General features: G+C 40.7%; 1 protein-coding gene across 2 annotated transcripts in view; it reads left to right on the top strand.

Moving 5' to 3' along the window:
- Positions 1-26,500, top strand: part of LOC143288470 (uncharacterized) — an 83,098-nt gene that overhangs the window by 17,559 nt on the left and 39,039 nt on the right. For both annotated transcript variants that reach the window (XM_076596993.1, XM_076596994.1), the window contains 11 exons: positions 2,956-3,422; positions 3,973-4,140; positions 4,341-4,649; positions 12,076-12,206; positions 13,447-13,680; positions 16,451-16,499; positions 18,193-18,354; positions 18,943-18,996; positions 19,258-19,305; positions 25,590-25,654; positions 26,057-26,140. In XM_076596993.1, the coding sequence (XP_076453108.1) occupies positions 2,956-3,422; positions 3,973-4,140; positions 4,341-4,649; positions 12,076-12,206; positions 13,447-13,680; positions 16,451-16,499; positions 18,193-18,354; positions 18,943-18,996; positions 19,258-19,305; positions 25,590-25,654; positions 26,057-26,140 (1,771 nt within the window). The remainder of the gene's footprint in view (positions 1-2,955; positions 3,423-3,972; positions 4,141-4,340; positions 4,650-12,075; positions 12,207-13,446; positions 13,681-16,450; positions 16,500-18,192; positions 18,355-18,942; positions 18,997-19,257; positions 19,306-25,589; positions 25,655-26,056; positions 26,141-26,500) is intronic.

Genomic DNA, 26,500 nt, shown 5'->3' on the forward strand with positions numbered 1-26,500 from the left:
TTAGAAATGAAATCAGACTGGCAGAAGAAATAATTTTATGTTTCTGGACTGCAAAACATAAGAAGAAATAACACTAAGTTTTCAGACTGCTAAACACAAGAAACCAGATGGACCAAAGTAACCCAATCCTGCTGAATCTATGACAAACCTGTTTCTACTTTGTGTCAAAACCAAAATATCTGTCCTGCTTTCTGTTCTGTCTTCATCCTTAGCATGAATTCTGTTGTTTTTCTTTCTCCTTGTTTATTGTCTGTTCACTACAAAGTGATAATTTAGACAAATACACTTTAATTCATTTCAGCGCACACGCACACGTGCACGCACACGCACACGCACAGAGCAGGTGTGAAGAATGGGTAGGGGTGTGGTCATCAGGTGCAGGGTGGATGACAGAAGAAAAAAAAAGACCAGCCGCCGTGGTGAAGTGGTTAGCACTGCGGACTGATGGCTGGGAGGACGTGGGTTTGAATCCCAGCGGAGGTGGGTTTTTCGGCCCGTGGCCAGCTCCTACCCAGAGTTGAGTGTGCTGTGGGCTTAAATGGGGAGACTGGGACCACACAGTCGAGTGTCATCCACTTCAAGGATGCATCTTTGGGTGTGTTGCTCTAATTATCTGACCAACACTGCAAGTGTCTGTATCTCTCGGGCCAGGTTAATGCCAGGATATCATTATTGACAGAAAGTGTAGAGTACAGCCTTGTCACACAGTCCCAAACCAAAATGGACCTCCATAGCAACATCGTCATCGTCATCCTCCTCCTCCATCATCATCAATATAAACAAAAAACAGTCTCAAAGTCTGTGGCCTTTCATGCCCTGTTCTCATGGTGACCTCAGTTTCGATACCCCTCCACTTCTGTGCTTGGGGTGAGTCCTGACAATGTCTTCAGTGTCGGCAGATTCATGGGGGGGCTGTTGTTTGAGGGACGTGGTGGCGGTCTCCACTCTGGGAGGGACGCTCACTCAGTCTGGCTCCACGACTAAGCCATTATTGTCATTAGTAGGGGGCTTAGTAGGTGGTGTCCTAAGTATGTTAAATCAGAACAGGCACCACTGAACAGCACCGAAGTGACTCAGCAGCAGTGCAGGGTCTCTTCTGGTGTGTGGCCTTCTGGCGACCTAACATCGATGGTTCCCTGCGGACTGCTGACGCTGGAACTGTGACGGATGAACCCGGGTGTGGCTGTGTATGGGGGAATCTAAATGAGCGGCATGGGGACTAATGCCAGTGAAACGGTGCAGAAGATGGGGCAGTAAAAAAAGGAAAAAAAAAGAAAAAGAAAGCTAATGTTGTAGTGGTATGGTGCGGGTTGGAGGCATCATAAGGTATGTTGCCAATAAAAGGAATTCTAATTTTTCTATTAGAGACTGACTTCAACAACTGACTTCAGCAATTGATATTAGACAGAGATTGCTGGGAAAGTGGGATCATGTAGATGATAAAAGGAAAAAGCATTTTGAAGATCACCATGTCTTGTGTTCAGACCTATCTCTCTGTTCATATTATTGTATTAGACAGTAACCGAGTAAGAATGAAACAGTCAAATAACATACACTGAAACAGTATACTGAAGGTGCTGGAGCAATTACCCTTTTTAATTGTGGGTGACATTTTTTTCATTTTTGACTAATTTGCATTCCAAGCATTTTGTCATGATTCATATGGGACACATTTTTTGACAAATTTGCATTCCAAACATTCTTTCATACACATAATTCATATGATGGATAATTTGTAAAAGTCCATATTTCACAGACATTGAAATGCTTCAGATTGACTTGACTTAGAATGTATTATATTCATAAGAGTCAATTTCATTTCATGGGATAAGTGAAGGAGGGCACTGTCAGATCTTTTGCATGACTTGCTGTTTGTCAGTGGCATTGTTTGCATGTGACATGGAGTTTTCCATTGCAGACATATGTTTTCCTTTTGCTTGGATTTGGTTTTTAAACCAAGAATTTACTAGATTATTTGTGTATTTGAGTTTACACTACAATGTAACAGGCAGGTGAAATGCTTGAAATGATTATTCCCTGCATATGGATTGCTTGGTGCAGATTTTTCAGAATTGTTGGGGTGGGGGTGGGGGTGGATCCTTGGATAAAAAGGTAAAAACTGTAAAGTCTTTTTCTTTCTCTTTAAGAATATTTTTGCAAATTTATTAGTGTATCACACACACACACACACACAACACACACACACACACACACACACACACACACACACACACACACACACACACAGAGTGATATTATATTATATGCTTTGATTCCGGTACATCTGTACACATGTCTATATTCATTATAAAAATAAATTAAAAAAAACCCAAAAAGCAATGGGTTCGTGTAGTTATTTTAGGATCTGTTTGTCTCCTGCAGGCTGGTGTTTTGTGTTGTCTTTAAAAAGAAATATTTCCCCTTCAGTTCATACAACATGACACAGTATCTGAGTATGATAATGAATTGAATATGTTATGTCACGAACTTGGTGTCATGAACTTCATTCTTCTCTGATGCAGTGAATGTGACCAGTAGTACTTCAGAACAATACAATTTTTATCCCATGGGAAACTTATTTGCTTACCTGTCCACAATGTAAGACAGACAGTTCAAACTCAGTTTTCCTGCTAGTGCAAACCAGTGAGTGAGAATCGAAAGGTCAAAGGGAATTACTTGAATTACTAGCATGTTATCTGGATCTAAAGACTGATGTTTTGATGACAAGCTCAAGGCAATTTGGAAAGATCCAAAGGGAGCTCAGATTCTCTTTGGGTCCATATATTATAACTGGGGTAAATTGTCCATTGAACTAAGACATAGAATGAATCATGATGGAAACTGAGTACCCTTTTAAGTTGATGTTTTGTTTTTTGTTGTATTTATTTTGGCCTGTGTGTTCTTTCAGAATTAATTGACAAACTGAAAGAATGGAAACAGAAGTGATGTGTTTAGTTGCAGACGGAGTGAAGGATACCAAAGACAAACCCACTGTCCCTGCTTCAGCCCACAGTGATGCAACAGAGCGCTCACCATCAGCTGGTCATTCTCTGCCCCAACAATCTTCTAGTTCTACACAGGACTGTCTTTTAGCCAGAGGCCAACCTGAAAGACACCAAGAGGCAGATGGAAGCCATGATGGTTCATATCTGTGGCTGCAACGCCAAGTCCAGTGGAGAGCTGGGAGTTCAGAAATGCCTACAGTGAAAGGTGTAAGAGAAGGTATGAAGGACCACCATGTGATTAGTCACCACAGTGGATATGAGGGGCTAAGGGAGGAAAGGAGAGGAGATGTCAGTAGTAACCAGGACATTTCGCAGGAAGGTAGACTGGGTCTGTCTGCATCAGCATCAGCTGATATCAGTGGGTCTGTGACCAGTCCAGGGGCTATCCCCAATTTCAACACACTGCGCGACCAACAGGTCAGTTTGGCCCTCCATGTCAAGTGCTTGTCATAATTAACCACCTCAGTTGGGTTGCATAAGTGATCTTAGCAGTGCTAAGTTTGCTGCGAGTTAAGAATTTTCTTGACGCTAAGGAGTTTAAGTGCTCATTAGATAGCTTACACAACCCAGCCTTGTTTTTGTAGTGTGAGCTGATGTGAACTAACTAAAGGTTTACTTCTCTTGGTCATTTGCTTGCCATTAGCCATTTGCCTCAGTGTAAGAGCAGCAGTGGAGGAGAGAGAAAAATGTGTGTGTGTGTATGTGTGTGCCTCAAGGCCTGACTAAGCGCGTTGGGTTACGCTGCTGGTCAGGCATCTGCTTGGCAGATGTGGTGTAGCGTATATGGATTTGTCCGAACGCAGTGACACCTCCTTGAGCTACTGATACTGAAACTCTGTGTGTGTGTGTGTGTGTGTGTGCATGCATGAGTGCATGCATATGGTGCATTATTGTGGGTTGGCAGATCAAGATTTGGCAACATGACATCAGTATCTATAACAATTTTTTGCTGGTGCCTGTAAAACAGGTCAGCTGGCTGTCAATGTACCGAATGCTGGAGGAGCAACATCGAACTGAGCTGAAGGCCCAGTATGCTGAACATCAGCAGATGATCAGTGACATGCAGCAACAGTTAGAACGGGAGCTTCTCAGTCAGCAGCAAAGCATGCGACAAAAACTGAACAATCATCGTGAGGTAAGGGCAGAACAGCTGACATGGAGGCACCCACACTCATCATCCTATATCAGGAATACATTAGTGCATAGGGTCACAATAAATGAGTGGTTTGAGTTTTGGACTTTGAGGGTTTGGGGTTCTGGACTTTGAGGGTTTGGGGTTCAAATCCCAACATTAGTAAATATTTATGGTGTGACCAGTAACCTGATTTTGTGCAGGCATTGAGAGAATCCTCTTCACCATTACACTCAGGCTTCAGCAAAACCCAAGGCAGCAGTGGATGGTACAACAAACGCAGTGTTCATACCCCTGAGGACATTGACACTTTACAGCTGTCAGGTCAGTTGTCCCCCCTGCAGCACAAGGAGGCCTATTCTATGGACACAACATTTCAAGAGCGGCCTAGCCAGCGACTGTCCAGGGACAGCATCAGGACTGCACCTGAGATAAGCAGAGATAAACGGTTGCGTGGAGGAGTGTACAGTAGTCCAATGCCCTCTGCAAAGTTCAGGTCATCTTTAAGGGAGGTAAGTCATTGGACCTTTCAGACACCTGTATTATGTCTCTGCCTATAAAAGATCTTTCAAAGCATTTTCAGACCTATTTACCAGTATGCTTTTGGCGTGATTTGTATACAGTTTTAAATTGGAATAGGTCAGGATGATAAAATAGATTTCAGTACGATTCTTGGGGAAAGAAATTTTAAAAAGTCTTTCAGATTTTTCCTGCTTCTGCCATGTTAACTCTTTTCTTGCCTCACTGTAATTTTCTGCAGCCTGTAACACCTCTGTTACAGTCTGTGCTTCTCTCTCACGGTGTATTGTGAGCTTGGGCTCACATACGTCCAGAACTTGTTCTTTGATTATCAGCCCTTGGAGGCCATCAAAACTTCTATCAATTCCACTCAGCTTAACCCATAGTGAGTGTCTAAGCACAATCTGAACTGAGTGTATGTTTCATCTGACTCAGTTTTCACCTTGTGAAATTTCTGATGATAACCCTTATTGAAATCGTATACCTTCAGCACTGCCTCCTTCATTCAAATGAAATCTCTTTGCTCTGCTTTTGGCAGTGTGGACACTGTGTAGCGCACAACCCATGAACAGTGCAGACAGGTTCAAGGCTCACTTCATCCTCAAGGAATGAATTGAAACGGCTAATAAATGAGTTTATCGAATCAATCTGTCTTTTCACAAAACAGGTTATTTTTGGCCTTGGTGCGAAACTGTACTTGCAGCTACCTGACTCGGGACTGGTGTTACACCCTTTCCAGTTCAATCTAAAACCTGAGCTTTCCAGCATCTGCCTCCACTTTTAACTTAACTTGTTTAGCATCAGCCTCTGTTTTTAGCATCAGCTGTCCCCTTTCACCTCTTACAGCCTCTGCATCTGCCTCTGCTTCTACTTTTAGCTTTAGTTGTTCCCTTTCGAACTGCCTACTCTCTTGGCCCGCTCGTATCTTTCAGCCTTCTGTTGAGTTTCTATAAAGCCATACAGCTCAACTCCAGTATAGCCTAACTCTTTCCCCATAGACATTTACTTCACAATGGGAGTGGAACTTTCTTCTGCCATTTTACCTTCACAGTCTGACACAATACAATTACACAGGAACCTCAAAGGGGAAAAAAACTGATATCAGTCAGTGCCTACGTCACTGCAGACCACCTGTTACATTATTCCCTAACACAAAGGAGTCTAAATATTGATTCACAGCTTCTGTAGTAATTAGGATGAGAAACTCACTCTTTATTAACTCTAAATGACATTTGGTTGTTCAAAAACCCTATACACAAATCAAAACTATGCATTCAAAGAACTAAAGGGATAATTAGAAAGAGCTAATCAGTATTCCTTTAGTGGACATTTTCCTTAGCACTCCTATAGTACTCTCTTTGATTTCCACCTGAAACTATTTTTGGCTTTAGAACCCTGGCATGCTCGCCTCTTTGTCCAGGTTGGGGGAGGGTGTGAGTGGGGGAGATGTATTTAGTTTTGCTTATGTGAAATTTGCTGTTGTTTCAGGGTTAGCTCACAGGTTTGGTTTGATTCTCAATCAAGCACACGTTTATGCACTTAAACAATCACTACACATTCATTCCTCTTTTAGATAGCAGAGGACACAATGTACATTTATACACTTTATATATACGTTTAGAAATGCATCAAATCAAATCCTCCAAACAAAATGAAATTACAATGAAATTCCAGATTCTAATTCTAAACCCGGGATATTTTTCTCTTTTACCTGTCCAGATTTTCACTCAGTTCACACCACAGTTCTGCCCCAGTAGTCACTCTTGCTGACTGTAGCTGACTCCAAGAATCAGGATGTTTTGAAGTGTCCTTTTCACACAGGTTTAGAACCTCATGCCTGGTCAGTCTTCTGGATATTCTGTCTTCTGGTGCTGGTAGGCTTGAGAGTGTCTTTGTGGATGTGGGCTGGAGAGTGTCTTTGTGGATGTGGGCTGGAGAGTCTCTTTGTGGATGTGGGCTGGGGAGTGTCTTTATGGATGTGGGCTGGAGAGTGTCATGTGGGCTGGAGAGTGTCTTTGTGGATGTGGGCTGGAGAGTGTCATGTGGGCTGGAGAGTGTCTTTGTGGATATGGGCTGGAGAGTGTCTTTATGGATGTAGGCTTGAGAGTGTCATGTGGGCTGGAGAGTGTCTTTGAGGATGTGGGCTGGAGAGTGTCTTTGAGGATGTGGGCTGGAGAGTCTCTTTGTGGATGTGGGCTGGAGAGTGTCTTTATGGATGTAGGCTTGAGAGTATCATGTGGGCTGGAGAGTGTCTTTGTGGATGTGGGCTGGAGAGTGTCATGTGGGCTGGAGAGTGTCTTTGAGGATGTAGGCTGGAGAGTGTCTTTGAGGATGTAGGCTGGAGAGTGTCTTTGAGGATGTGGGCTGGAGAGTCTCTTTGTGGATGCGGGCTGGAGAGTCTCTTTGTGGATGTGGGCTGGAGAGTGTCTTTATGGATGTAGGCTGGAGAGTGTCATGTGGGCTGGAGAGTGTCTTTGAGGATGTAGGCTTGAGAGTGTCATGTGGGCTGGAGAGTGTCTTTGTGGATGTGGGCTGGAGAGTGTCATGTGGGCTGGAGAGTGTCTTTGTGGATGTAGGCTGGAGAGTGTCTTTGAGGATGTGGGCTGGAGAGTGTCTTTGAGGATGTGGGCTGGAGAGTCTCTTTGTGGATGTGGGATGGAGAGTGTCTTTGTGGATGTGGGCTGGAGAGTGTCTTTATGGATGTAGGCTGGAGAGTGTCATGTGGGCTGGAGAGTGTCTTTGAGGATGTGGGCTGGAGAGTCTCTTTGTGGATGTGGGCTGGAGAGTGTCTTTGTGGATGTGGTTTGGAGAGTGTCTTTGTGGATGTGGGCTGGAGAGTGTCTTTGTGGATGTGGTTTGGAGAGTGTCTTTGTGGATGTGGGCTGGAGAGTGTCTTTGTGGATGTGGGCTGGAGAGTGTCTTTGAGGATGTGGGCTGGAGAGTCTCTTTGTGGATGTGGGCTGGAGAGTGTCTTTGTGGATGTGGTTTGGAGAGTGTCTTTGTGGATGTGGGCTGGAGAGTGTCTTTGTGGATGTGGTTTGGAGAGTGTCTTTGTGGATGTGGGCTGGAGAGTGTCTTTGTGGATCTGGGCTGGAGAGTGTCTTTGTGGATGTGGGCTGGAGATTGTCTTTGTCGATGTGGGTTGGAGAGTGTCTTGGTGGATGTGGTTTGGAGAGTGTCTTTGTGGATGTAGGCTGGAGAGTGTCATGTGGGCTGGAGAGTGTCTTTGTGGATGTGGGTTGGAGAGTGTCATTTGGGCTGGAGAGTGTCTTTGTGGATGTACATGTGGGCTGGAGAGTGTCTTTGTGGATGTGGGCTGGAGAGTGTCATGTGGGCTGGAGAGTGTCTTTATGGATGTAGGCTGGAGAGTGTCGTGTGGGCTGGAGATTGTCTTTGTGGATCTGGGCTGGAGAATGTCTTTGTGGATGTGGGCTGGAGATTGTCTTTGGTGATGTGGGTTGGAGAGTGTCTTGGTAGATGTGGTTTGGAGAGTGTCTTTGTGGATGTAGGCTGGAGAGTGTCATGTGGGCTGGAGAGTGTCTTTGTGGATGTGGGTTGGAGAGTGTCATGTGGGCTGGAAAGTGTCTTTGTGGATGTACATGTGCGCTGGAGAGTGTCTTTGTGGATGTGGGCTGGAGAGTGTCTTTGTGGATGTGGGCTGGAGAGTGTCTTTGTGGATGTGGGTTGGAGAGTGTCATGTGGGCTGGAGAGTGTCTTTGTGGATGTGGGTTGGAGAGTGTCATGTGGGCTGGAGAGTGTCATGTGGGCTGGAGAGTGTCTTTGTGGATGTACATGTGGGCTGGAGAGTGTCTTTGTGGATGTACATGTGGGCTGGAGAGTGTCTTTGTGGATGTGGGCTGGAGAGTGTCCTTGTGGATGTGGGCTGGAGAGTGTCTTTGTGGATGTACATGTGGGCTGGAGAGTGTCTTTGTCAGTTTGTGGATGTAGGCTGGAGAGTGTCATGTGGGCTGGAGAGTGTCGTTGTGGATGTAGGCTTGAGAGTGTCATGTGGGCTGGAGAGTGTCATTGTGGATGTAGGCTTGAGAGTGTCATGTGGGCTGGAGAGTGTCTTTATGGATGTAGGCTTGAGAGTGTCATGTGGGCTGGAGAGTGTCTTTATGGATGTAGGCTTGAGAGTGTCATGTGGGCTGGAGAGTGTCGTTGTGGATGTAGGCTGGAGAGTGTCTTTGTGGACGTTCTTCGGGGAAGTGTCTCTGCTCCTCTGTCTTCTTTTCTTCTTCACTGACACTTTCTCTCGCTTCTGTCTCTCTCATTCCTCTCATCCTCTCATGCCACAGCCTCTCTCTCTCCACTTTCCTTTTCACCTGTCTCCCTCACAAGCATCTTGCTCTGTGAGTCTGAACCAGAAGTCCCCAAACACATCTGAGCTGCTGCTTTTATCCTCCACCATGTGTGTACGATTGTATATCACATGATCACTTACTTGATATAACATTTCCAATTTTCAACATTGATTTATAAATGTCACAAAACTCTTCCACACCAGCTCATTATAAACTTCATATGCAATTGCATCTGCTTCTGCCAGACAACAGCATCAAATTTTTATGTTTAAATATAATTATATAAAAGTATTTAGCCCTTTTGCTGCATGGAAAATATGATTTAAGAAAAATCCATTTGCCAGGGATTTATTTACAAAAAATGGGAATATATTTTGAAAAATTCTGTGCACTTTTCTTGTTGGAGAGAGACCCATAAAAGTAAGTATTTTTCTGAAAGTTTAATGAATAAAGAATAGAAAACATGATGTTTTCCAATTTTGTATTCTTCCAAAGACATACAGTTGTTTTGAAATCGGTGTCTTGATTTTTGTCAGATTTTCAACTTGTTCATTACGAACATTAGTCTGGTCATTTGCACAGTAGTTTGATATTTTCTGGACAAATGGATAATGGCTGTATACACAGCTTATAATACTAGAAAAACCACTAAGGGGAAAAAAGAGAGACATACATGATTCATTGTGACTACTCCAAGTGATAACAACATAGATGTGGTTGTCCAATCCTTTCAGTGAAATCAGTTTTCTTGGGGGGAAAAAATCACTCCCATCGGTAAAATCAGGCCCGAGGATTGTTTCATTTCAAATACATTTGTATCTGTCTGTCCATGCTCATAGTCTGGAGTACTTTTTTTTGCCTGGCTGGGTTTGTCTGTACCTCTTGGAGTGTCTGCTGTGCATACAAATTGGTTTCCTCAACAAATATCTGACTTAGATTGTCTTCTACAAAAAGAGAAAAAAAGTCAGTGCAGTCTGTGCTGTGTGTCTTTTTTCAGTCCACCGTCATCAGTGAAGTTGGCAATAGCTGTCTGAATGTTGTTTGTTGGCCCTACATTGATCCCCTCAAACACAGTAAGACCCATGCCCCCTCAGCAACCCCCCTTTTCTTATCCCTCTTACACCATGACCTGAGAACACAGACACACACACACACACACACACTGGCATACATGCGTACAGACACCCCACTCAGACACACGCACACACATGTAAACACGCACGCATGCACACAGCATGCATGCACACACTCAAACTCACACACACACACATACATATGCAAGATCACTGTTTCTGTCTAGCCACTAGGGCCATTCAGTTTATGCAACAAAAAGGTAACTTAATGCAACAAAAAGGGCAACAGTTCACAGTGCTTTTTTGTTGTTGTTTTTGAAAGTCACCCAGTGAGGGGGTGATACACTTGATGTCTGCAGTTAGTGTATCTCATTTAGTTCTGAGATCTATATCTGAAGTACCAAATATTCATCTCCATTACGAGCAGAAAATGTTTGTTTTATGCCAGATTTTAGGCTTATAGGAAACACTGTTCTCTCTTTTGTGTGTTATGTGCATGTACCATTTAAAAAAAAAAGTAATATTGACCCTGCAGAACAATGGGACACTGGTGATTCCTGCACTATTATTGGGGTTTGTAAACTTTTTTTTTCAGCTTCAGGGGGGCTTTTCCCCCCTGTCCCTCCACGGGTCGGTTGTGCAACAAGCAGTCAGATAATGCAGCCTAACTGCCAGCTAAATTGTCAACTGATAGGTTCAGCTAATGCACTCCACTAAATGCATAGCATATCTTGAAATCAATTGGCATCTAGTTACCTTCATGGTAGTGCTGTCAGCAGGCACCTGCTGATGTAACATTTATCTTCTTAACCTGCTTGCAATAGCTTGTGGAGGCCAGGTCATGTTTACGTAGTGCGATTGGGCACAGTATAAGAAATCATCATCGCACATCTGTTTAGGGATGGGGAAAAAGGGAATGCCTGAATCTATAAAACCAATGGCTTAGCTGCCTGCTAATAGCACTACCATGAGGTAACTAGATGCCAGTTGATTTCAGGATATGCTATGCATTTAGTGGAGTGCATTAGCTGATCCTATCAGTTAACAATTTAACTAAGTTTAATTGAGGAGTTTACTTTATTTTTACTATGTGCATTCAAAACCATGCTGACAAACAAAGAAAAGCAGAAGTCATGGTCAGAGGTGACGGCAGCTGTTAATGCTGCAGGCCCTGTTGAACTTTCAGTCACAGAGGTAAAAAGAAATGGTTCCGACTTGCATCTGAAGCCAGAGGGCAGCTGTGAGTAAGCCAACACACAATGGCTCTTGAAAAGCAATGGAAATGCAAACCTTGATTTGTTTAAAGAAAACATCTTTTGTGATTCAAACCTGATAGGGGGTATCTTAGCAGACACGGTAGGATTTGACACAGGAAACACATTTCATTGTCTAGGTAAGTTAATTTTTATGCTTTGCTCTTGTGCATAATGAGTCGGTCATATCTTGAGCTGCTGTTCTTGATTCAGTTGACTTGTGTAGGTTGACTGTGTCCCCTTTGATGTTTTGGAAACTTCACGTGGCATAAAACACAGTGTGATAAGTACTTGCATCTCTGACGACATGGAGGAGCCTTTTCTCTAATGGCCGAATGCCAGATCATCTCTCACAAAGTTCACAGTATCTGCTTGTTGAAAACAGAAACATTGATAAAGTTTGACATCGTCATAATTGTCAAAAGGATCGAAACATTCTCTGTTCAAACGCTCTCTCCTTAGATGTTACTTTAAGTTAAGAATCGTCACCGGCACCTTTTGTCTTGCTTTAGTTGTCAACTTTGAGCACAGCTAAACTAACTGCCAGCTATGTAAATGAGCATGTGCAACATGGTTAAGATAGCATGCTGCTAAATGGTAATTTTTAGCTGATAGTTAGGGGTATACCTGACTGCTAACTGCTAATAGCATGTTGTGCAACCAGGCCTCGATCCTCCATGGAGGTGTCACCTCTGAATCACACCAGGGGCTTGGTTTGTTCAGAATGTGAATGACTTGTTCCATGTTCAGGGCTTCAAGTTAAAAGTGAGTGGCCTATTGTTTATCCAGAAATTTAGCTATGAAGCAGACAGCAGAGAGGCATACTCAGCCACCATGACGTCTGAAGGGGGAAGCCAAAGACAAGAAGAGGACGATGATTCTGATAGCAGGCAGCCCACAACACAAATACTGTCACCAAGGTAGTGAGCTCTGTATTGGATGAGAGGTGCTTCTTTACACTGAAATGTTTATGAATGAAATGTTTATAAATATTCACACAAATCACAACATAGTACAAATCACAACACATGCATAATGACACACACACACACACACACACACACACACACGCACACACACACACACACACACACACACACACACACACACACACACATGCTGTCATGTCCATACACATTGAAAAAGATAGAAGAAAAGCTTGCTTATGGACTGTGTATCAAAGACTCAGATGGGGGAAGGTAACATTGACATACATGTGTCACTCTCTCTCTCTTTCTGTCTGTCACATTGACAAAAAACATATATAATCATGAACACAGTACTACACCATAAGTAGGACTGATCATGCATCATCTCTGCAGATTTTTAGAGTGACAGAATCTGTTGGGACATAGTAATGAAATTCCTTCAGACTTGGAAGCATTGGATTGTCAGGGGGTTTTAGCCCCAGCTGGCTCTCACTCAGAAATGGGTGTGCTAACTGCTACAGTTCAGACAGGACATTTTTAGTCAGCATCATACACTTCATTGAGAATGTTGTGTAAGTTTTCTGATCAGCCCTGCAGAGCTGTGTGTGGTGGGCCAGGTTGATACTGGAATATGAAAGGAAGAGTCAGGTACAGTCCTGCTACATTGTCTCTGACGTAAATGGATCTTCAAACAAAGCAGCATTGTTGTCATCCTTTGTAAAAGATTATGTGGCCCTGATTTGTTTTCCCTCCACCAATATGTCTGTGAGTTCCTGTCAAGTTTTGTTCTTTTTGTTGTTGGATTCATGCTGTTGCTGGAGGGTTTTGATCTCCACTCCAGAGTGGATGCTCACTGTCTACCTTCTCAGTTATTGTCATCAGTATATATTGAATCAGAACACTTGAATGCCACCACAGTTACTTAACAGCTCTGTTGGGTCTGTTTTGGTGGATGGCCTCTTGGTGACCTGACACTGACGGCTGATGCTGGGGCTGCAATGAAGTGAAGACTGGGTGTGACTGTGTGTAGGGGATTCAGTATGGTTACGGTGAGAGAACATAGTGAAAGACGAGGCAGCAAAAAACAAAAAATAGAAACTAAATGAACACAGAAAAAAGTATGGAGAGGGAAAGTTCATATGGTTTTGGTGAAGGACTTTGTAAGATTCATGACATTTTACTGATTTTTAGGTGTGCCAGTCATGCATTTTGAGGTATTGACTGCTTTCAGAACTCATCAGAGTCTGCGCGAGAAACATGCCAAGCACTTGTCTGACCTGCGTTCCTACTATGAGGCAGAGATCCATGACCTGCGGCAGAAGTTGACTGCTGAGGGGCTGCGTCCCTCCTCTTCGTCAGCATCTGCTGGCAGAGAGTTGGCAAGAGAGCGCATTCTGCAGGAGGAGAACCAGATGTTGCGTCTTCAGCTGAGAGATTTGCAGGATTCCCTGGATGATTCCCAGATGTAAACCCCTCTCTTTTTTGTATCAGTAACATGAAAATTTACCTGCTTAAACATTATATGTTTGTTTTTTCTCTTTTTCTTTCCTCCACTAACAGCCGCCTTACCTCCCCACCCCACCTCCCACCCTCACCCCTCACACCCCCAACCCTTGTTGATTCTTTTTTGTGCATTGTCTTTGTCTCTCTCAGTCTCTCTTTCTCCCAGTATCTTATTCCCAGTATTTTTAGGTCATTTGATATCCTCACCCTGAAGCGAAATAATCTGTTCAGATCTGTGCATTAAATTAGTAGTTGAAGTGTGCCTTTCTCAGTAATGTCCTAAATGTAACTAATGAAATTATTTATATTTTCAAATAACTGACAGCAGCTGTTTACAGTGATTTTCAGTATGTAAGCTGTTCCTGTATACTAAGAGCATCCCCTGAATATTTTTAAAATGCAAGAAAAATTATGAAATATTGCATATTAGGCATGGCACAGTCAGATTATGATTGACCTGGTGAAACATGAAAGTAACTTTGGAACTGGGTTTAACATAAATGATGATGATGTGAACTTTTAGCACATTAATGTTTGTAAAAATATGAAACAAAGAAAAGAAACAGGAAAATAGACTTCCTCACTCATAAAATAGATTCATCATTATCATTTGAGAAAGACGAGAAATTTGAACTCGCTTTATCCATTAAGAAAATCTTACAAGCATCTTCCAAACATGATGCCATTCAAGGTGAAGGCTGAAGCTTTTGCCTAAGTGATACCTGCATTTTTGAAACTGTCAACAACAATGTTCAGCTGAATTAAAAGATTGATCACATCCTTTTATACACATTCCCTGGATGTGTGCTTTGTTTTCAGCATTATGCAAACTAGTCACTTGTTTCTCTGCTCACAAACGCTCAAAAGAATGAGCTGAAACAGTGTAACATTTGCATTCGACTGATTGTTAAATCCCAGATGACATTCAACAAACTAAAGTGAAATGATGACAGAACTGAAGCTATGATTATTTCCTCTGCAAGAATGTCCACATCTACTTCTGTTCCTGCCTCCATTGTGGTTGGTAATGCCACAGTTCAGTTTTCTAAATCAGCAAAGAACCTTGGAGTCATTCTTGACTCAAACCTCAGCATGCATGCTCAGGAACTAAATCTGATACGCATAGTCAATTGTGAACTTTGTCGCATCAACTCTTTCCGTCAGTACCTTTCTGTTGATACTACTAAAGCTCTTATTTCTGCTTTTGCACTGTCACAAATCAACTACTGTAATTCTCTTCTCATAGGCTGTCCACATGATATTCTTCAGCAAATTCAAAAACTTCAAAACAATGCTGCCTGACTGACTCTCAGAGTTCCTCGTCCTGATCACATTTCTCCTCACCTCCGCACTCTACATTGGCTCCCCCTTGAAGCAAGAATTAAATACAAAGTTGTGTGTCTCTGCTATTCTGCTTTCCACTCCGCAGGACCTGCATATCTTTCTGACCTTATCAGTGTTTACACTCCCGCAAGAAATTTCCGCTCTTCCTCTGACTGTTACCGTTTGAAACTTCCTGGTGTCAATACAAGAACCTATGGTGAACATTCTTCTTTGTTGCTCCTCACATCTGGAACAAACTTCCTCATCAAATCCGTGCATCTGATTCTATTTCTGCTTTTTGCTCATCATTAAAGACTCATCTTTTTAAAACCTATCTAAGCACTGTCAGCTTCCTTGTTCTCCAACACCACCCATGTCAGCTCACTTTGGATGTATGAAGAGTGGGAAAGGGAGAGTGCGTGTGGGTGGGGGAGGGGTTCTGAGAAAGAGAGGTCATTTATGTAACTTATAATATTTTTCTTTCATGTAAAGCGCCCTGAGCTCTTGGAGAGAAAGGGCGCAAAATAAATGTACATTATTATTATTATTATTGTTGTTGTTGTTGTTCAAGATTATGGAATTTCTGAGAGTGAATCATTAGAAAAAGAGATTGTGAAAGTGAGAGCTGAAGATGGTTAAGTTAATGGTCCCATAACCTGTTATGGTCATCAGGGCATTCAGTTTCGATCCACTGTCTGGGGCTCGGCATAGAAAGTGGGCCCCTCCACTGTTTTAACCTTCCCCCAACCAAAGTCTGGTATATGTTCACTCCTGAAGTGAAGAAAATCAGTGAGATGCCTTTCCCAAAGACACACACCAGGCTGAAAATGGGCCTCTAATCCTGATCACTGGTGAACAATGGATCAGAAGTCCAGTGCCTATCCGATACTGCCTCTATGCTAAGATTGACTGAGAGACTTGATTAGATTTCCTGCCTTGGGACAAATTGAACATCACTGGAGGAATCTGCCCTCAATGCATTTAGTGTGTGTTAAATGTGCTTAACCCAGCCATTGTTGACAGGCCACCACTATCAGTTTACACCATCAATTTACTTCCATTTAATAACAAATGCAGACCACAGATTCACTCCCTTATATAATGATCGTAACTCAGTAAACCAGGTGAGTTTGGTGAATGCCACTTTTTATGTGCATGTATCCAAATAAACTTGGTTTTTACTACAACATCATGTTCTGTTGTATGTATCTGTTGCAAGCAATGTCATGTGATATCAGTTCATGCCAGCTGTTTTCTTCCTGTTGGTTTTTCTTCTTCTTTCTTTTTGATAACATGTTACAAGATACATTTGAAGTTGAATGAGTTTTATGTTTTTGATGATTTTGTTTTTGAAATTGAAACTGGAATAGTTGTGTGTGTGTGTGTGTGTTTTTATGTGGCTGCTGCAGATACAGCCGAGATCTGGAACAGAAAATACAAGGCCTTGAAATCAGAGCTGTAAGTAGTTCTTACCTTTTCCTTGGCTGTAAACTTTTTCTTACCTTTTCCTTGGCTGTAAACTTTTTCTTACCTTTTCCTTGGCTGTAAACTTAGGTCAATTGATCTTGATCTTCTTGTGTTAGATAAACTTTTTTTTACAGTTCTTAATCTTTTTTGAAATGATAAAAGAAAAAAGAGTATTGTCCAATAAAATATTGACTGAATGGGTGTTCTTATATGAATGGTGTCTGATGAAGAAATATAGAAAACATAGACCCTTCTTTTTCTTCTTTGTTTCAGGGACTGCAACTCCCACGTTTACTCATATATATGAATGGGCTTAAATGTCTATGACTATTTTTATACCTGTCACGCAGGCAGTCATGCTCTGCTTTATTGGGGGGGTGCATACGGGGTATGTTCTTATTTCCATAACCTACCAAATGCTGACATGGTTTACAGGATCTTTAATGAGTGTAATCACATGAAGAAACATAGACCTAAGATGTACAGCCCCGTCTGGTGGACACAACCGTCGTTTATAGAGGGTCTCAAATCCAGATACAACAGCAACCAAATCGAAATGCTGTTTTGATTCAAAAGTCTGTCCTCTAAGGACTGACTCCTGAAGTAAAGGGAAAAACCTTCAAGGAGGATACAAAGAATTAGAACTCCACCCACTAAAAACAAGTTTTTCTTCTTCTGTTAAGTTGCTTTAGACAGCAGTGAAATATATTTAGAAAATAAGAAGACACACATGAGGGACATGCACAATGAAAAGCTCGTGCACCGGCAACTGGAAACTCACCCACCTCCAAAAAATTCAGACACAGCAACCCTCTGCCTTTGCCAAACTTAAAAGAAAGGACAAGGTGGACAAAAGAGAGTTGAGCCCACACCACTCACACACAAAGAAAACCATTTGAAAAACTCTACTCTGCAACCACTAAATCATTTGTGACAGTTACATGCCCGTCATTGGTGGGAGAAGCTTGTTTATTATGATGTAATCAATATGACATGATGTAGTCAGTGTGACATCTACATCTTCCTTCTCAAATAAACAAAGAGAAATCAAATAAAAACTCAAAGTGAAAAGGAAAATGTGGATGAAATAGATTCAAACTGACACCCCAAGTGAAAACAGATAAAAAACAACAACAACAACAACAACCCCCCCCCCCCAAACAAAACAACCTCTGTAGCTACAAAGTCTGTGACAATTTTGTGTAAATTACACCCAAAGATGGAACACTGATCTGTTACTTTACTGTTTGTTTACTCCAGACATAATCAGCTGTATTGCTAAGCAAACAAATGAATGTGCACATGTCAAGATCATTGCAAAACAATGTCATAACATAATAACAGAGACATGCTCCTGCTGGATGTTTGATAGTCAAGGTATGGGTTTAATGTTTGCCAAGTGAATTTTAACAAGGACACAAGCTTCATACAGCATCTGAGTGTTATGGTTGAGGCAGTTTACCATTAAAAATTTTTGTGATTAAAGGAAGTATACTTTTTCCATATCTATATAATGTGTGTGTGTATATATATATATATATATATATATTTTTTTTTTTTTTTTTCCATAGAACTGTAGAAATCACATGTGAGCCATGAAGGCTTTGCCTCTTTTTTTTTCTATGCTATCTACTAGTATGTGTTGTATGTTGCCCCAGAAATGTATGGTGTTTATAATTGAAAGGCTGATTACGCCAAGCGGTATGAGGAATCCCAGAACACTGTCCTGAAGCTGAAAAATCGCCTGGAAGAACTGCATGCTTATGCCAAGGACAGGGAGTCAGTGCTGGAACAAGTCCAGGCAAATGAACAGAGACAAGCAGCAGCTTTGCAAGAGATGTACAGAGTGAGATTCTGATGTGCTGGTTTTTTGTTGTTACTCTTTGTTTCTGTCTTCATACATTGGCTCATCCATGTGGTGTGATTTCTGTAATCTTATGCATCAGTACCATGGAACAACACCACTGGTATTAATAGGTTTTAAATCAACTGTAATTGTGAATGGATGTTATCTTTAATTTTGTTCATGTGCATCGTTGATTTCGTTAACGTAAACATAACCAAGCGTTATGGCTTGAAAAATACCCAGAGATGTTTTGTTTTTTAAATATCTTTTTGATCTTTTTCTTTGGGAGTCACTTGCATGAAAATCCAGGACATTTCAGGATTCTTCATGGGTGAAGTATAAAGTTTGAGCTTTTTTCATCAAAAAAAAAAAAAAGGTTTGCTAAACAATAAGCGACACTTTGTTTTGTGGATTTGAAGGGGATAAAAATCCTGCACAAAATGTATGTTTTGAGCCAAGGAGAACAGGTACTGACTGATTTGTTACAGTGTGAAATTAGTCTTCTTTTGCCCACAAAAGACAATAGTGAATAGAAAATGATTATGAGGCATGACAAGGGTCAAGAATTAGATCTGTCTGTTTTTACAGACCAGAGAGGAGCTGGAAGAAACAGCAAGACGAGATGCAGGGACAATAAAAAGAGTAAGTGCCACTATCTGTTTGTAAAATGCATTGGACTATACACAACATGATGCTGCTTTTTGTTTTAATCTCTTCAGTACCCCATGACATATATATGTATACGTCAGCAAAAATACTTCGCTATTTGCCCCATGACTTACATAATTATATGTCAGTGTCTTTTCAATATTTTTCAAATTACATTTCAAAGTTGATGTGTACCTTTAGCCACAAATTACTCCACCATCTAAAAAAATTTTTTTTCTTATTTTTCATTTACAGCTGCTTGACAAGTATGAAATGTTGGAGAAAGACTACAGTGCTTTAAAGGTAAGAACACTGGCATATGACATTTAGATCATCCTTTTTTCTGTATGCAGTGTGCAGCTGTACCTTGTTTGCACTTAGAAGAGTATGTTTTGCTTGATTTTGTTGTTTTTCTAAAAATATAAGAACAATGTCTGATTTTATTATGGTGAGGATATATCATTATCATAAACTACTTTAATTTTCGGCCTGCAAACGCTGAAGTGCATAAGGCTGAGTTTAATTAAAGAAACAAGAGAGGCAAGGCCTTCAAGACTCACTTGTGATACACTTAAAAAAAAAAAAATCTAATCGTTAAAATGTGTTCTGTATTTGTTATAAAGCTTCGGGTTAAAAGAAAAAGAAAAAAGAAAAAAAAAAAGTCCTAATGGCAGATTCAAACCCCGTGTGTTCGGATGAGAAGAAACTGTCTTATCCATTATACTATCGTGGCTCCATAACTGACGTTCAAAAATATAATATTTAAACATGCTTTTTTAAAGGGCGATAAATCGATTGCAATAGTCACAGTGAGAACGCTGTTCAAAATCATATATTCTGGTGTATCTTGGGCATTCAAAAAATCTTTAAGGACAATTAAAAATTCTTTTTAAGTCCGCGGTAAAGGAGACATGGCTATCGCCGCAATCACACTGCAACATTTAGCCGTTTTCTCTGGATCTAGATAGATGTACAAGTTTAGTTACACCTGCCAGGAATGTAGTATGACTTGGTCGATTCAATTTCTCTTTTATGTTCATTCTAGTTTTATAGTTTTAAAGTTGATATGAAAATTTAGTATTTTGTTAAACTAATAACATGTAGAGCCAAGTACAAGTACTTCTAAATGTCATATGAAGTGAAAAGGACTTCTTTTTGAGAAAAGTCAAGACGAAATTTTTACGTTTCACCAATTCAAGGGTATTAACCCGCATGGTTTACAATTTTTAACTGTGAATTCTGACTGATTCTGTGGATATTTTTATGGCAGTTTGGGGCATAATCCAGTAAATGATGAGGCGTTCACAAATCTTTCTCTGAATAAATATTTAACGGTCTCCTTCTCCAACTTTCTGTCACATGTTATCGTGTATTGTCGATTGAATATAGGATTGAACGGGCAGGTCAACAACTTGAAGCAAAATGGCGTCGTTCGCGTTAGCAAAGAATATGAGCACGTGCTTTGAATATCTATAAATATGTGTACGCAATTGATTTTTGCCCATGACCTTCAGGGCTCAGCCAATAGATCTATAAAGTCCACTTGTCGTATTGATTTTAGTATTTTCCAAAAAAGACCACTTGGGTGAATGAACATAGTGAAAGCTCTGTACACAGAGTAAAACACACAAGCTTTTTATGTATTGAGTATAATTTCAAAATGTAATGTTTAAGATGAGAAAGATCAGTTTGAAGCAAATTAGTCCCCTAGCATTCATTACAGATTAATTTCCCTTTTTTACTATCTGCACCAAAACGTTTGCAAAATAAATACAACTTCCATGCTTAGCAAAAGAAGTTCCTGTTTGAACAAAAAATGACTGCTCTTGTTGTGTCAGAATATCATATCAAAGTGCCAAGTTTAGAGCATAAAAAAAATATAGATATAACAGTAAATGCAGTTTGCATATAATTTGGCTTCTTTTTTTAATTTTTTTTTGTGCCCATCCCAGAGGTGCAATATTGTTTTAAACAAGATGACTGGAAAGAACTGAATTTTTCCTATTTTAATGCCAAATTTGGTGTCAGCTGACAAAGTATTTGCAGAGAAAATGTCAATGTTAAAGTTTACGACGGACACACAGACACACACACACACACACACACACAGACAACCGAAAACCGGGTTAAAACATAGACTGACTCTGTTTACACAAGTGAGTCAAAAAGTGATTTTGACCTGGTGTATGGTGCACACATCCGATAAGCCGCATCTGCCGTAAAGTGAAAGTCCTCCATTTTGTCTCTGCTAACAGTGGATGTTGTTTTCAGAGTTGTGATGTCATCTTAAAAAAATTGGATTGGAATCTGACGAGTTTTTGTCTGCTAGTTGACTTGGCTCTGTTAACTCCATTTGTCTGCTCTATTAACTGCTGCTTTCTTTTTTTTCTTTTTTTTATTATTTTTTTATTTTTTTATTTTTTTTACACATTTAAAAAAATATAATTTTACAGCTTTAGTAGAATGTACACTGTTCATTGTCTTTTTAATTAGAATCCAGTCTGCTAGACCTGCTATACAGTCCCATCTGCTATTTTGCTGTGCATTCTGCTTCCGAAAAATGATCAGTTCATTTCCAATTTATTTACTTTTACTCCATAAATTTATCTCCAACTCAAACACTGCTTTTTTTCCATGGCCTTAAGGTGAGCTGTGATCACGTTCAGTTGAAATTTTGTGTAGTATGTGATTTGGTTTCAAATTGATTCGTTGGTGAACTTTAACCATGTTGAATCAAACAGTGGTAAGACTGAAGTGATGCTGTTCAAGCTCACTCATGAGTGTTTATTGTGATCAACGATACTGTCTTATACTGAGCTTGTTGATCCTTTCCAAGATGGCGCCGACCAGTGGCGACACAGGGATAGCTGTCCTGTTTATTTTGTGTTTGATTCTGTTTATGTGTGTTAGGGAAACAGCTGCGATCTTACAATATGATCGTGACACCCTGCTGTGTGTTAGGGAACAGGTAGGTGAGTCCAGTGTGCTGAGATTTCACTTCAACTCACTCTGTCATGATTTACCACCATCAATAATGAACACTGACCGGTCAGCATGCAAGCCTCAGTCCGCGCGTAAACGGGGAAAGTGAGGTGGGGCCCTTTCAAGGTTACGCCAACGAATTTTTTGCCCACCTGTACCCAGTATGTTCCTGTCCAACGTTAGATCTCTACCCAACAAAATTGACGAACTCACATGTAATATTCAGACGAGGAGAGACTACAAAGAGTGCTCTGTGTTTTGTTTTACTGAAACATGGCTTAACCCGGACATCCCTGACAGTGCCGTTCAACCACCAGGCTTCACTGTACACAGAGCTGACCGCACTGCTGACCCACTGTCATTGTTGCTGGTGATTTCAACAAAGCCAGCCTCAAGAAAGAAATGCCGAAGCTGTACCAGCAAGTGGACTGTCCAACATGTGGTGACAAGACCCTGGACCACTGCTACACCTCCATTAAGAAGGTGTACCACTCGATCCGCCGTGCGCCTTTGGGACAGTCTGATCACAGCATAATTTTTCTGGTGCTGGTCTACAAACAAAAACTGAAAGCTGAAAAACCAGTCGTGAAAACTGTGAAACAATGGTCGGCCCCTACCTTTGAGACCTTGCAGGACTGTTTTGAATGTACAGACTGGAATATTTTTAAAGACTCTGCTGGGGACTTAAATGAATATATCGGCACAGTGTGTGATTATATTTCATTCTGTGAAAGTGTGTGCATTCCATCAAAAAATATTAAAATATTAATTTTCAAACGACAAAATTTGGTTTAACGGGCTGTTAGGCAAAAACTAAAGGAAAAAGAGAGAGCTTTTTGTGAAACTGATGATAGAATAGTCCACAATACAGCAAAAAGAAGTGTTGAAAAATGCATTAAGAAGGCAAATTTTTTGTATCGGAAAAAATAGAAGAAAACCTGTCTGCAAACAACTCTAGGAATGTATGGACCGGACTGCAGAACATCACTGATTATAAAATGACCCACCAGACAGTCAACAGCACTGACAGAACTCTTCCAGACAAACTCAACACATTCTACTCCAGATTCGACAAACCATTATCTGCTTCTGACGTGGCTGCACCCAAAATCACCCCCACTTCCCCACTTTCTTTGTCCAAGAGAATGAAGTCAGACGCCACTTCAGTCGTCTGAAAATAAGAAAAGCCGCTGGCCCTGACAACATCTCACCAGGCCTTTTGAGGAAGTGTGCAGTCCAACTATGGAGTGTTTTCACTGACATATTTAACATGTACCTTCAGTCTTGTGTGGTGCCTCACTGCTTTAAGAAATCAACAATCATTCCTGTTCCAAAAAAAGTACAGCCTAGTTGTCTAAATGAACATTGTCCTGTAGCCTTAACATCAGTCGTCATGAAAACATTTGAACGCTTTTGATCCCTATCAGTTCCATCAAATTTCCATCTTTTGATTCCTTTCAGTTCACCTATAGAGCTAACAGATCAGTTGAAGATGCCATTAGCATAGGTCTCTACTATGTCCTCAGACATCTCGAAAATCCTAACAGCTATGCCAGGATCCTTTTCATTGACTACAGCTCTGCGATCAACACAATAGTGCCATCAAAACTATATTTTAAACTGAAAGACCTCTCGCTGCCTGAATCAATCTGTGCATGGATCCTAAATTTTCTAAGATGCAGACCGCAAGTTGTTAAAGTTGGTGACCTCACTTCCTCCACATGCATTCTCAACATAGGCACCCCACAGGGATGTGTTCTATCCCCACTGTTGTACTCACTATTCACACATGACTGTGCAACTCAAAATGAATGTAACACCATAGTCAAGTTTGCCGACGATACAACTCTAGAAGGGCTGATTACGAACAGTGATGGGTCAAAATATAGGGAAGAAGTACATGAACTTGTCAGCTGGTGTGATCAAAACAACTTAGAACTCAACGTATCAAAAACCAAAGAATTAATTCTAGATTTCAGGAAGACCAGATCTGACCCATTACCACTTGTCATTGAAGACCAGCAAGTAGAGATCATCAGCGACTTCAGATTTCTCGGACTGATCATTTCCAGCGATTTAAAGTGGGAGAAAAATACGGAAAAAATTGTTAAGAATGCACAACAGTGCCTGTACTTTCTTCAGCGCCTCAAAAAGTTCGGAATTAAAAAAGAAATCATTGTTGATTTCTACCAAGCAGTCATTGAAAGTGTGCTAACCTTCGCTATTACTGTTTGGTACAGAAACATTTCCAAGGCAGAAGTTGCAGCCCTTAACAGAATCGTAAAAACTGCCACCAAGATTACCGGGGCTGATCTACCTTCTCTAGAAGACATATATTATAAGCGGCTACTCAAAAAAGCAAAATCAATCAGCCAGAACAAATCACATCCAGCTTTTGGGATTTTCGAGATGCTCCCCTCTGGTCGACAGTACAGAAGTATAAGGATGAAAACAAATCGCTTAGCCAATAGCTTTTTCCCCAAAGCAGTCAATGCCCTGTCTCTCGAACAAATACAGTGTGATAAATAGAATTGTGCAACCAACAACCATCTACCTGAATATCTAGTCATCAGCCCCATCCACATGTAATATGCAGCTTCTGTTCAAACGTGTGTGTGTGTGTGCGTGCATGTGTGTGTTGGTGTGTGAGCAGTGCGTGCATGCGTGAGTATGCACAAGTTTTTATATTGATATGCACTTGTATGTATCTTATTTCTACTGTATCTGTGTTTGTGTATGATTTTCGATTTATGTTCGTATCTTGTTATGTACTATCCCCCCCAATATTCCTTGTGACCCCTGTACACTTGGTAATAAAGACATATTCTGTTCTATTCTATTCTATGCTGTTCTATTCTTGTTGTGTCAGCTGGCCCCATGTGATGGTCAGAATTTACTTTTCACACACAGATAGGGTGCATACAGCTAGATAAGACACAAGGGTCAGATTTTAGTAAAATGAAGAGTACATCACATGTTGCACTCACGCTACATGTCTTTCTACATGATGTGAATGTTAAATAGAGTCTATGTATTCTATCTATGGACATGTAACTGTTCTGTCAATTTCTTTGCTCTTTCTGCATTAACAAAATATGAATTTGTAAGAATCGAAAGAGGGTGCTAGCAAGGGGGGCAAAGGGGAGGTTACCTACTTCTGGGAGGTTACCGGTCGTAGCTACTTTCGTTTTCTCCGCATAGGTGGATAGTAGTTTGCACAGGACAAGAATGTCAGACCCCTGCCGGAGTCTGTACTAGTGGGTCATGGTAAGTATGTTACTTAAACGTAATTTTAGATAGAAAATTTCCTTTTGTAAGAAATATCACATAAGTCAAGTAAACCTGTGTGTAATGTATTTCTGTTTATTTTTGGAACTGAAACATTGAAAAGAGGAAATTGGCTTTTTTGGTTCAGCGATAATCACATGTGAGCCATGAACTATGAAGGCTTTGCCTATTTTGTAAATATATGAATATGTCAACAGCCAAAACTTGGATCGGTGTGTGCCACATAAATCAAGCCTCATTTTACTTTATAAAATTGTTTGTGTTTGGATGCGTTGTAACAAAATGTACCATATTCTTATAATGTCTTTATATTTCAGGAAACGTCCACATCCTTTGAGCAGAAGCTGTTTGACACACGCTCAGAGACCGTTCAGTTGAACAAGTAAGCTTCCTTTGCATGTGTTTGTCTGACAAATGTGATTTTTTCTGACAAATGGTTGTTGTCATGGTTAAATGCATATTTTTGTTTATGCAGAATCCTGTTGTTTTTTTCCCCAGGTCATATAGAGAATGGAATGGTGATTCCACAGAAACCCAAGAAATGAAGTCATCATCAGTTATTTGATTAGAGCTGGGATACAGATTCTTGTTTGTCTAGTTGAAAAGGAAACTTTCTCTGTCTCTTTCTTCACTCTTTCCCAGCCCCTCCCACAAGAACTTGATAAGCCATATTGAAACACACACATGTATACACACATTTTATTGAGGACCTTTGATATTTTTGGCACTTATAAAAGTAGACTTAGAGCATGTGAAACTTTCAGTAAAGCAAGTGATTTTTCAGGTCTGTATCTCAGCTGGAGTTGGAAAACAAGAGGCTGACACATGACAATGATAACATGCGACACAGGCTGGCCTTAAGTGGCAGGTAAAGTATGCATCAACTGGATTTTTACATTTTGTGGACAATAGAGGATCTAGACACAGAACAGTGGTTACTGCTTTTCCATTTACATACACAAGAAGAAAATAAGATGACTTGAAGTTACAAAATTTCTGTTTTAAAACTTAAGAATAGTGGCCACAACAACCAGCACTTATAAAGGAAAAAAGAAAGAAATGGAGGAGACAGAGAATCAGAGAGAGAATGAGAGTGAAAAGAAATTATTTGGAATAATCTGTTTTTGAGTGGAGACATTGAATATCACCTGCCTACAGATTTTATGCGTACTGATAATCAACATTCTGTTAATGATATTGATGATTATGGTATTTAAATAATACAAAA

This window comes from Babylonia areolata, chromosome 12, assembly GCF_041734735.1.
Source record: "Babylonia areolata isolate BAREFJ2019XMU chromosome 12, ASM4173473v1, whole genome shotgun sequence".
Classification (NCBI taxonomy): Eukaryota; Metazoa; Mollusca; class Gastropoda; order Neogastropoda; family Buccinidae; genus Babylonia; species Babylonia areolata.